The sequence below is a fragment of the Neoarius graeffei genome, chromosome 3 (assembly GCF_027579695.1).
Source record: "Neoarius graeffei isolate fNeoGra1 chromosome 3, fNeoGra1.pri, whole genome shotgun sequence".
In the NCBI taxonomy this organism is placed as follows: Eukaryota; Metazoa; Chordata; class Actinopteri; order Siluriformes; family Ariidae; genus Neoarius; species Neoarius graeffei.
Genome location: NC_083571.1, coordinates 100362509 through 100375949, shown reverse-complemented (window position 1 = coordinate 100375949; position 13441 = coordinate 100362509). Strand labels below are relative to the sequence as shown.

Below are 13441 nucleotides of genomic sequence, written 5' to 3'. Positions count from 1 at the left end.
ACCGTTCAAAAGTTTGGGGTCACCCAGACAATTTTGTGTTTTCCATGAAAAGTCACACTTTTATTTACCACCATAAGTTGTAAAATGAATAGAAAATATAGTCAAGACATTTTTCTGGCCATTTTGAGCTTTTAATCGACCCCACAAATGTGATGCTCCAGAAACTCAATCTGCTCAAAGGAAGGTCAGTTTTATAGCTTCTCTAAAGAGCTCAACTGTTTTCAGCTGTGCTAACATGATTGTACAAGGGTTTTCTAATCATCCATTAGCCTTCTGAGGCAATGAGCAAACACATTGTACCATTAGAACACGGGAGTGATAGTTGCTGGAAATGGGCCTCTATACACCTATGGAGATATTGCACCAAAAACCAGACATTTGCAGCTAGAATAGTCATTTACCACATTAGCAATGTATAGAGTGGATTTCTGATTAGTTTAAAGTGATCTTCATTGAAAAGAACAGTGCTTTTCTTTCAAAAATAAGGACATTTCAAAGTGACCCCAAACTTTTGAACGGTAGTGTATGGCGTAGCTAAAAGAACGCTTAAAGCAGTAGAAAAACAGAGTTGCGCACGCGTGACTGTTTTGTATGGAATGTCGCTTGACCCCGCATCTGTATATCCACCAACATGGCCGACATCCGGGTTTCTATTTTGCTCTGACGTCACTTGCAAGTCAAGGATTAAATACATTAAGCCAAACAACTATAAACTGTGATTTGTAATATTCAGGGATGAGAGTTTTCCGCTTTTCGGCGGATTTCCACTTTTTCTGAGTAAAAATCAACCTTTTTATATTATGCCAAATCCGTTGAGTTTTTTTTTTTTTTCATTTATTGAGGGGGGTTGGGGTATGTTTCTTCGTGATACTCAAGTGTAATTCATTCCTACGATGATGTTACATGTTTACATTTTCGCCATCTTAAGTCTCGCGGTAGAATACGTGTTATCTACAATGTAATTGGCCAAAACATCGCTGGCAAGAGCATGATAGCCAATCATAACAGTTCTTACAAGAGTGTGGGAGAGAACAAAAGCCAATCATAACAGTTCTTACAACCCCGATTCCAGAAAAGTTGGGACAAAGTACAAATTGTAAATAAAAACGGAATGCAATAATTTACAAATCTCAAAAACTGATATTGTATTCACAATAGAACACAGACAACATATCAAATGTCGAAAGTGAGACATTTTGAAATTTCATGCCAAATATTGGCTCATTTGAAATTTCATGACAGCAACACATCTCAAAAAAGTTGGGACAGGGGCAATAAGAGGCTGGAAAAGTTAAAGGTACAAAAAAGGAACAGCTGGAGGACCAAATTGCAACTCATTAGGTCAATTGGCAATAGGTCATTAACATGACTGGGTATAAAAAGAACATCTTGGAGTGGCAGCAGCTCTCAGAAGTAAAGATAGGAAGACGATCACCAATCCCCCTAATTCTGCACCGACAAATAGTGGAGCAATATCAGAAAGGAGTTCGACAGTGTAAAATTGCAAAGAGTTTGAACATATCATCATCTACAGTGCATAATATCATCAAAAGATTCAGAGAATCTGGAAGAATCTCTGTGCGTAAGGGTCAAGGCCGGAAAACCACACTGGGTGCCCGTGATCTTCGGGCCCTTAGACGGCACTGCATCACATACAGGCATGCTTCTGTATTGGAAATCACAAAATGGGCTCAGGAATATTTCCAGAGAACATTATCTGTGAACACAATTCACCGTGCCATCCACCGTTGCCAGCTAAAACACTATAGTTCAAAGAAGAAGCCGTATCTAAACATGATCCAGAAGCGCAGACGTCTTCTCTGGGCCAAGGCTCATTTAAAATGGACTGTGGCAAAGTGGAAAACTGTTCTGTGGTCAGACGAATCAAAATTTGAAGTTCTTTATGGAAATCAGGGACGCCGTGTCATTCGGACTAAAGAGGAGAAGGGCGACCCAAGTTGTTCTCAGCGCTCAGTTCAGAAGCCTGCATCTCTGATGGTATGGGGTTGCATTAGTGCGTGTGGCATGGGCAGCTTACACATCTGGAAAGACACCATCAATGCTGAAAGGTATATCCAGGTTCTAGAGCAACATATGCTCCCATCCAGATGACGTCTCTTTCAGGGAAGACCTTGCATTTTCCAGCATGACAATGCCAAACCACATACTGCATCAATTACAGCATCATGGCTGCGTAGAAGAAGGGTCCGGGTACTGAACTGGCCAGCCTGCAGTCCAGATCTTTCACCCATAGAAAACATTTGGCGCATCATAAAACGGAAGATACGACAAAAAAGACCTAAGACAGTTGAGCAACTAGAATCCTACATTAGACAAGAATGGGTTAACATTCCTATCCCTAAACTTGAGCAACTTGTCTCCTCAGTCCCCAGACGTTTACAGACTGTTGTAAAGAGAAAAGGGGATGTCTCACAGTGGTAAACATGGCCTTGTCCCAACTTTTTTGAGATGTGTTGTTGTCATGAAATTTAAAATCACCTAATTTTTCTCTTTAAATGATACATTTTCTCAGTTTAAACATTTGATATGTCATCTATGTTCTATTCTGAATAAAATATGGAATTTTGAAACTTCCACATCATTGCATTCCGTTTTTATTTACAATTTGTACTTTGTCCCAACTTTTTTGGAATCGGGGTTGTACAAAAGTACCCGCATCTGTTCTATTTTATCGAAACTTGCACATGTTCATCGTCGCTGCTCTTCAAAAATACGGTTCTCTTTCGTATCGGCTTTTTTACTCAAAATGCCGAATACAATTGACAAGCGAGACGAAGCAAAGGTACGTGAAATCAATGCTGGTATAAAAAACAGAGAGGACTGACAAGCTCTTGTCTTTGGCCAAAAAGCTGAAGAAGAAGTCGAAATGATCAAATGAAAATGAGAAGTGACTGTGAACTATAAATAATTGTATAAAGTGTACATAGACATTATCCCATGAACTTAGCATTCGTTTGATTTAGTACACTGAACATGTATATGATAGATAGTCAGTAAATCTGAATTAATGCTGACTTCAATGCTGAAAACTTCAATATTTCAAAAGACTTTTTGAAAAAATCATATGCAACTAATGAGGACATAGGGAGAAAAGGTCAGTCACCCTAAAATTGTATTTAATATATGAACATTTTGATAATTAATAAAACTTAAGTTTAATGTGAATTTAGTTTGTCGTTTTTGTTGATCATGAATTATAACCATATCCTTGAATGTAGAATGTGATTTTATCTTGAATTCAAACAATACTCCTATTGATTTGAAACATATTTTCATGTAAATATATAAAAAAGACAACAGATATATATATATATATATATATTTTTTTTTTTTATCTACTACAGCTCAGATTGCAGGACAAGTGGTTTGTAAGGCCTTATTTTTCAAAATTTTCCGGGGGGGCATCTTGAAGCCCCCCTCCCGTTGGCTTCGGGCGCCATCTTGTTTTCTGCTTTTTTGATGACCACCCACTCTCATCCCTGAATATTTCACTTTACAAATATAACACCTATTATATTGACCCAAGTAGAGTATAAATATGAACAGTTTGTGACATTTGTCACTGCTTCCTCAGGTATCATCCGTGCTCAGAGCCTTTTTGGACCTGATGCTGGTGAGGGAACCTTCACAGCGGGCCACGGCACAGGAGCTCCTGCAGCACCCTTTCCTCAAGCTCTCAGGCCCTCCCTCGTGCATCGTTCCTCTCATGAGGCACTACCGCCATCGCTGAGCATCACATGCAGTACACTACTACTTACCCAGTCATATGTAACCTGTGGAAAAACCACACTGACACTTGTAACCGTACGTAGTTTAGATAACACGAGCAAGAAAGCTATTTATTAACACAAAAATAAATAAACAAACACTACACTGAAGTGAATATCATGGCCATGAGTAATGCCACTAGTTTCAGTGGTGGGTGTCTGGATCTTTATTAGTGAGCTAGTGAGCAGTGTGTGGGAGTGATGTGTGTGCTGTGTGTCCTGACTCCCTGGTGAGAGTTGTGCTGTAGTAGCTGCAGTCTTGAGTTCAGGCGGTGCGAAGCAGCAGCGAACCTGATAAGCTGAGTAACTGATGAGCGACAGGCGATCAGCGGACTCTGGCCCTGAACGCAGAAGCACTAATGATGGTTTTTCAGGACATTAAGCCAGATTTCAGTGTCTGTAGAAGACGTAGGGCTGTTACGCTATCGAACGACGAGCTCCTCCTTTTTCACGTCTCTTCACACTAACAAAGAAAGCGTATTTTAAGAGGACTTGTAAGATTTCTTTGTACAGTTTTGATAATCTTCAGTATTTTGTGGTGATGTAACCATTGTGATATGGGCAGTATTGAATAGAATTAAAGAGTTTCTGCAAAAGTTCTTTCCTACTGTTTATAATCCATTTTTGATTAAGAACTGTAGATATCCTCACTAAACACACCCTTAGCTGTCAAAGAAACCTGAATATATTTATTTATCCTACATTTATAGACAGAACTTCCAGTGAGCGTGGAGAAAGGTATTGCCAGAATTTTATATGCTGTTTTAAAGTATTATTTATTTTTGAACTGAAGCTTTATTTTTCAGTAGTGTGGCCTTTTTGCGTTTTGTTCTCATTTTGAATAAAGAGCGATGTTGGCTATGTCATGCAAGCAGGCTGTATCAGACAAGCAATAATCATCACAGTTACTCCTGCATTGATCATGCAACTCTTCTTCACCTGAGAAACGACACATTATTCAGATCGTTCTTTTTAAACCGCTAACATAATGCTACTACCTTTAAGAGTTTACGCTCATCCAGAAAGCAGTGACTTAAAATCCTAGCAATACTTACCGTACATGCTTGACACATTTTCATTTCAGTTTCTGATCTTTCCTGTAAGTGGCACACGGTGTCTGTGACTCGGCCTGCAATCCAGTTTCTATTCCCATTACTCACTGTGATCTGTAAATATGAACAGTGTGTCTGCTTCTGGCAAAACCTGATGAATGGTCGGACTTGAATGAGTATATCTAACTGTCGTGTCGCTTTGTACAGTGATCTTGCATGTGTGTCATCAGTAAAGCTGGTTTCAATAAAAAAAAGGAAAAACGGTAACATCTGCAGCATTCTTTAGAGCTCTATTTAAATGATGTGTTTATTTTACTCAAACTATTAAGTGCACTGAGCCACGTAGAGGCATAATTAAAGTGTGCTTTAAATAGCCAGAAATTTATTCAAACAAGAGATTTAGAGAGTGTAAATTCAATTCGATTTTATTTGTATGGTTCTTTCAACAATACTCACAAAGCACCTTTATAGAAATCCAGATATAAACTGAGAACCATGATGAGCAAGCCAGAGGTGACATGGCAAAGAAATCTCCCTGGAGCGATATGAGGAAGAAACCTTAAGAAGAACCAGACTCAAACGGGAACCCCTCCTCTTCTAGTGGGATTATAAATCATTACTGTATACAGTAGAAGAGTCAAATCCTATACTACACGTGTTGAAAGGATGTTCTGTCTGGACATATTGTAAAAAGGAGTCCTGAGATGAGCACAGGAACGTTAGGGTGCATCAGCTGCCCTCACTTTCATAAAATCCGATGCATTTTTGTTTGGGTGTTCCTTTTCACCAATAAAGACATCTCATCTCATCTCATCATCTCTAGCCGCTTTATCCTTCTACAGGGTCGCAGGCAAGCTGGAGCCTATCCCAGCTGACTACGGGCGAAAGGCAGGGTACACCCTGGACAAGTCGCCAGGTCATCACAGGGCTGACACATAGACACAGACAACCATTCACACTCACATTCACACCTACGGTCAATTTAGAGTCACCAGTTAACCTAACCTGCATGTCTTTGGACTGTGGGGGAAACCGGAGCACCCGGAGGAAACCCACGCGGACACGGGGAGAACATGCAAACTCCGCACAGAAAGGCCCTTGCTGGCCCCGGGGCTCGAACCCAGGACCTTCTTGCTGTGAGGCGACAGCGCTAACCACTACACCACCGTGCCGCCCCCAATAAAGACATCCTGTAAAATTTTTTGACCATATTAAAAAGTCTAATGGTGGCGCCATGAGGTTCATTTTTTGCCAAAAAACGCTTATTTTATGTTTTTGCGTAAGGTTTGAATCACAATGTTGGACTCCATTTATTGATTTCTTGTGACCCAGAGATCATGTTAAGAACCTTTGCAAGGGATTGAGAAGCATTAATGTGATTCATAATACATTTGTATTGTTTAAAAGTAGTTGAACAATGATTCAATGAACAGCTAAAACTCAAACTGTGCTTGATAATATATACTCAACAAAAATAAAAACTTTACACTCATTTCAAAGTCAATAATTTGAACATTTTGGAAAATAGGTTTGAAATAACGATTGTATTCAATTATCTTGTCATTAAAGATGCTATAGCATACAGATCATGTTTGTCATGGAATCGGTTCCACCGGAAATGCGACGACAATGTCCATGATCAAAAACTGTGAGTCACAACTTAATGAAATCATGTCAATATCAGGTGTGTCCTCCATGGGCGTTCACAACTGCGATACAACGTCTCCTCATGGATTGGATGATGCATCTGAACACAGCTTGGGGAATGCGCCGCCATATTTGTACCAACATGGCACCAAGCTCCTGCAAGTTCTGTGGAGGGTTCCTTACGGTCGGCTGTGGTGCCAGTTTGATGGAGACGTGTCTGGAGATTATGGATGGTCTGTCGACTGCATCCCATAACCCTCGCAACGTCAGTGACGGATGTTCCCGTATTCAGCATGCCAATGGCACGTTCACACTGAATGTTTGACAGTCGTGGCATTGCAAATTAACGAATAATTAACCATGAAACCTTGTTTTTCTGAGATGACACTCTACTCTGCTACCGTGAGATCAGTTGCACGTATATCAATAGGTCACGTCACTTGTGTCACGTGGAAACGTGATTTTAGCATGCAGTGCTCTCACACGTGCTATGTAGGCCCGACCAGTAGAATGAATGTGTGACGTAATGCCCTTGACAAAGCATTTAACCATAATCACAACAAGAACTCTTTCAAGAAAAGTTTCTAAACACTATTTGGAAAATAATGAGTGTCAAGTTTTTATTTTTGCTGAGTATATTTAGAATATGTACTAAAAATGTGTATCTAAGATATTTGGTATACTCTATAAGGTGCCATAATGTTTCACGAAAAGTGATCGAAATTTTGTCATAAAAGTCATAAAATCGCAGCTTTTTCCATAACTTTGAGCTCCTGGTGCCACCATTAAACTTTTGAATTTTGTCAAAATATTTCACCCAGTGTGTTTTCTTACCAAAAGGAACATAAAAACAAAAATGCATCATGATCGGAGGAACTTTTCATTTTTAGGGGGCAACTGATGCACCCTAAGGAACGTGTGTGATAAATGAAAGGATATGTTACAGGTCAAAACATTTCAACCTAGGCAATTTTTTATCCCTCGCTGGCCGAAAAGCCCGAAGGGGGATTATGTCGTGGCGATGTCTGTCCGTCTGTACATACCGGGAAGGGTGCACACCTTCTGAAATCAACTCCTCTCACAACTTCTGGAGGAATTTCACCAAACTTGGCAGGATTCTTTGTTATATGTCAGTAATCCGCATACTGTAATTTCGTTAAATTGGGTCACATTTTACCAGAATTACAGCCCTTGATTAACAAAATTATACTTTGACAATTTCATGAGTGTTTTCCTTCTGAAATCTACTCCTCTCACAATTTCATGAAACTTGACAAAAGGCGTTGTTAGAGCGGCGCCCCATAGGCATAGAGTGTAGATACATGAAGAAACCCATCGAGTTGTTTTCTGATGTTTTCGGTCCTGTGTGCGCCTGCCACCACAGGAAACCCAACAACTAGTGAAGTGTGAAGTAGTAATCGGGACAGTATAGTAGTGAGTAACTTGTCACTCTTGTCGCCCGGCGTTTTATACAACATAAGGAAACAGTATAGTAACTATAACGGTAAAGAAATAAAACAAAAGAGGCTGGCTATGATATAAGAAAATTCTACAACCCAGAAACAGATGGGAGCTCTGCTTTTAGGCAGTGCCTAAATCTATATATTATGTCGGTAGTACGCATGTTGTTATTTTGTTGTTCAATTCGGTCGCATTTTACCAGAGTTACAGCCCTTGACTAACAACCTTGTACTTTCCCAATTTCACGAGAGTGTGTTTTCCTTCTGACATCAACTCCTCTCACAATTTTTGGATGAATTTCTTGAAGCTTGGCAAAAGGCCTTGTTATATGACGGTAATACGCATATTGCGATTTAATTTCGTTTGTGAAAATTTTTCCAGAGTTTTGACCCTTGATTGTAGGGTGTACGTTCTTCTGAAATCAACTCCTCTCACAATTTGTGGAGGAATTTCACCAAACTCGGCAAAAGGCTTTGTTATATGATAGTTATACACATATTGGAATTTTGTTTAATTTGGGCAAATTTCACCAGAGTTATGCCCTTGATTATTAACAAACTTGTACTTTGGCAATTTCATCAAGGTGTGCTTGCTTTCTGAAATCAACTTCCCTCACAATCTTTATCCCCCGCTGGCCGAAAGGCCTGAAGGGGGATTATGTCGTGGCGATACCCATCCATCCGTCCGTCCATCCGTCCCGGGAAGGGTATTCGCTTTCTGAAATCAACTCCTCTCACAATTTTTGGAGAAATTTGCTGAAACTTGACAGGATTCTTTGTTATATGTCGGTAATATGCATATTATAATTTTGTTCAATTCAGATGCATTTTATGGCATATTTGCCAGCGGGGGATATTGTGCTCTCAGAGCACTGTTTTTTTTTTTGTGGTTTTTTTTTTTTTTTTTGACCTGGGTTAAAATTTTGGACCTGGTTCATAATTTCCAACCTAGGTCAAATTTTGGATTAAAGGGATTTTCCATCACTTCTTTTGTCTCTCTTTTGTTCATCTACACCAACCTAGTATTTCCTCTTGTCTCCCTGTCTATTCTTATTTACCTAATTAGCATTTTTTTTACATATCTTTTTCATACTTAACAGAGATTCAAACTCAGAACCTTCTGATTCTTAACCCAACCCTTAACCACTACACCAGCAATGATTGTAATGGAAAGAGTGATATATTTTGAATTTATTAATAAGTCCAGTCTTATTATGTCATCAAGTAGTTTAAAATAGAAAGTCTTCCCAAATCCTAAACCTAAACTGAAATATAATAAGTCTCCCTAATACAAGTAGCAAATTATGAACTGGGTTAAAACTTCTAACCTAAGTTGAAAAATTCCACCTGACCTACAATTCTGACCTGTAACAGATACTGTTAACCTTAAATTTAGTCTCTTCTTCGCTTCACAATAGTTAATATTCTTCGTTTGCAACCACGTGACCAAAACTGCTTGCGTCATTGACTGCCACCATGTTGGAGGATATACAATATACATACTGTATATACAGTGGTAAGATACACAGTGGTAAAAGTATAGACTGGAAGGTAAAGAGGAGTTACATTTCGAAGCTTGTAGTCATTTCTCAAATCTATTTTAAAAACAATCATTTTGACTGCTTCAGCAGATACAGTGGATATAAAAAGTGTACACACCCCATTAAAATGATTGGTTTTTCTGACGTAAAAAAAATGAGACCACGATAAATAATTTCAAAACTGTCCCCACCTTTAATGTGACCTATAACCTGTACAATTCAATTGAAAAACAAACGAATCTGTTGGGGGGGAAACATAAAAAAAACGTACAATAAGCTGGTTGCATAAGTGTGCACACCCTTAAACTAATACTTTGTTGAAGCACCTTTTGATTTAATTACAGCATTCAGTCTTTTTGGGTTCGCACCTGCCATCAGTTAAAATGACTCTGATTAACCCCAAATAAAGTTCAGACATTTACTCAGTAGCATCCTCCAGCAAAAGCCAGGGTTCACCGAGAGCTTACAAAGCATCAAAGGGATCTCATTGTTGAAAGGTATCAGTCAGGAGAAGGGGACAAAAACATTTCCACAGCATTAGATATACCATGGAGCACAGTGAAGACCGTCATCAAGAAGTGGAGAAAATATGGGACAACAGTGAGATTACCAAGAACTGGACGCCCCTCCAAAATTGATGAAAAGACAAGATGAAAACTGGTCAGGGAGGCTGCCAAGAGGCCTACAGCAACACTGAAGGAGCTGTGGGAATTTCTGGCAAGTACGGGTTGTGTACCACATGTGACAACAATCTCCCGTATTCTCCATATGTCTGGACTATGAGGTAGGGTCAAAGAAAAACATCCAGGCTGGGCTAAATTTTACAAAAAACATACATCAACTCTCCCAAAAGCATGTGGGAAAATGTGTTATGGTCTGATGAAACCAAGGTTGAACTTTTTGGCCACGATTCCAAAAGGTATGTTTGGCGCAAAAACAACACTGCGCATCACCAAAAGAACACCATCCCCATGGTGAAGCATGGTGGTGGCAGCGTCATGTTTTGGGGTTGTTTTTCTTCAGCTGGAACAGGGGCTTTAGTCAAGCTGGAGGGAATTATGAACAGTTCTAAATACCAGTCAATTTTGGCCCAAAACCTTCAGGTGTCTGCTAGAAAGCTGAAGATGAAGAGGAATTTCATCTTTCAGCACGACAATGACCCCAAGCACACATCAAAATCAACAAAAGAATGGCTTCACCAGAAGAAAATTGAAGTTTTGAAACGGCCCAGCCAGAGCCCAGACCGAAATCCAATTGAAAATCTGTGGAGTGACCTGAAGAAGGCCGTGCACAAGAGATGCTCTCGCAATCTGACAGATTTGGAGCGCTTTTGCAAGGAAGAGTGGGCAAATACTGCCAAGTCTAGATGTGGCAGGCTGATGGACTCCAACCCAAAAAGACTGAATGCTGTAATTAAATCAAAAGGTGCTTCAACAAAGTATTACTTTAAGGGTGTGCATACTTATGCAACCTGCTTATTGTATGTTTTTTTATTTTTTATGTTTTTCCCCCTAACAGATTTGTTTGTTTTTCAATTGAATTGTACAGGTTATACGTAGGTCACATTAAAGGTGGGAAAAGTTTTGAAATTATTTATCATGGTCTCATTTTTTTTTTACATCAGAAAAGCCTATCATTTTAACAGGGTGCGTACACTTTTTATATCCACTGTAGATATCTAACACACTATATCACATATTTAGATATAAAAGAGCACTCACCGGGCGAGAAGGCCGCAGTGTTTGAGGTAGTGGATTGACATGAATCTTGTTCGACTGACTCTGTGATCGTTTGGGAAGATTCTTCAATAATTTTGTGTTTCTTTCTGCGCTCTGTAAGCCCAGCATTTCAAGCTACCGCTTTAGTACCATCTTTGATTTTGTCGTGGCCCATATTTTGTGTTAGAGCCCAGTCTGGATCCGTAAAAGTATAGAGATCAGCTGGTTTCCCTAATGGAAAGAAAAAGCAAAATAAAAGCAGCAGCATCAAAAATTATATCCAGCTCTTTTTAAAATGAAACAATCGTAGAAGCCTTTGATTGTCGGATCACACACTCGATGATCACGGCTTTGTAACGTTTGACAGCAGTGAGTTTCTGCACGACCAGGCTATTAAACACGATCCGTTATTTCTTATATATTGCAATCTTTCATTAATAACTAGTTCGTAACACTTACCATTGATAAAATGTTCACTTCAGACTCGTATGCTTTTTGTTTTCTCATCGCTTACAGTAGATCAGCCCGGTTTATGTTGGACAGCTGTTGACATCTACGCTCTGTCGACAACTCTCTTGGTTTTCTCCTTGATTATTTATAATTGCTGGAATTCTAAAGAACTTATAAGTCCCCTTGTCTCGAATAGAGTTGTTCCCACATCCAATTACAGCACAAAGAGTCGGCATAGCGAAGAAACAAAAGGAATTCTTGAGCATAACAACCTCTCGAGCATATCTTCTATAGTAAATGTGCACCATGCGAGTTTGTATATATCAGGGGTATTCAATTAAAAGTCACTGAGGTCCAGTTATTAAATTTTGTCCAAGTAGAAGGTCCGAACCGAAGTCCAGCTTGTGTCTTATAGCCTTCCTGTATGTCCACATTTTCATATGGTTTCAACAATATTTATTGTTAATTTCCAATGCAGGAAATGAACTGAGTGCACAACTATCTCTTTTACCATAAATAAAAGTAGTTCCAGGAAAATAAATTCAAGGCCTTTATTTCAGATTAAAGAAAACAGAAACCTCAGAATAAAATAAATAAAAAAGTGCAAACAGAGTGGAATAACTCCTTTTTCTCTTAAATTAAAGAGGTCCCAACCTGAAGAATTGAAGGCCTACACTTCAAGTAAAAAAGTCAACTCAGAAAACATTAACTAAAAAGTGCAAACAGAGCATTGACTTCACATTTTCTCTTCTTTGTTCTTAAAATAAGGAGGTCCCAGCCTAAAAAAATGAGGGCCTACTTTTCAAGAAAAAAAAGTCCACATTTTCAGAAAACAAGTGGCTTTTTGGGGGGGAGATGCAAACAGAACATTTTTCTTTGAACTTTTCTCTTTTAATTCTTCTTTTTTTACTTTTCTTAATGAGAAAAATGGGCACGTGGCTGACCTGCCAGTAATTTAAATCTTGGTTGGAATGGAGTTAGTGCCATTCTCATGCAGATATGTAGGTGTTCATTGTTGAACCTAGAACGGTACTTGGTTTTGACAATGTTCATAATGGAAAAAGCTGGCTCACAGCTGTAAGTCGATCCAAACATAGGTGGGGTTTACATTAGACCATATCAGCGGATCATCAGATTAACGTTTTTAAAACGATTAGTGTGCACACAGCAACACCAATACACGATTCGCGTGCACACAGCAACGCCAATACACGGATACGCTCGGCTCCGCAGGCATCCTGCGCTCCAAATCACTCCGCCCTGAACAGCGAGTGCCCTCTGGAGGGTGCGCACTCCGGCCCTGCGCAGCTCACACAGCGCGCGAGTGAAGTGCACAAGCAGTGATTCGGGACTGAGCCGCTGTGTGTGTGATCCCAGCGCATATCGGGCATGCGCGTCACTTACCACTTGCAAGTGGAAGGATGGCAAGCCTAAAGACAATCATAACTACACAATGGGCAGTATTTGCATCAGTATTTGCAGTATTTTCATACTTTTATACTCTTTAATGAAAGGTGATACAAGGCGGAAGTCCGCGCCGTTTTTCAGCAGTCGCGTCACATGACCAACGCCAGCGAATCAGGAAGGTGGATGTCACAGTGACGTTGTCCAATGACGACGCCAGCTAGAGCTCAGCACAGCGTATCCGCGTATTCTCAATGTTTACACAGCACCGGACCAGACACGATCTGGATTGAATACGTGGACCCTGGCGGATTCCCGTTTCCCAGCGTTTCCAGGCGTTTTAATGTAAACAGACAGTGCATCCGCGAAGAAAACGAGACA

At 39.8% G+C, this 13441-nt stretch overlaps 1 protein-coding gene across 1 annotated transcript in view; it reads left to right on the top strand.

Moving 5' to 3' along the window:
• The window catches only part of pak5 (p21 protein (Cdc42/Rac)-activated kinase 5), a 118140-nt gene extending 114389 nt beyond the window's left edge, over positions 1-3751 (top strand). Inside the window, exon 8 of the mRNA XM_060917765.1 lies at positions 3596-3751. Coding sequence (XP_060773748.1) covers positions 3596-3751 — 156 coding nt within the window. The remainder of the gene's footprint in view (positions 1-3595) is intronic.
• Positions 3752-13441: the final 9690 nt, after the last annotated feature.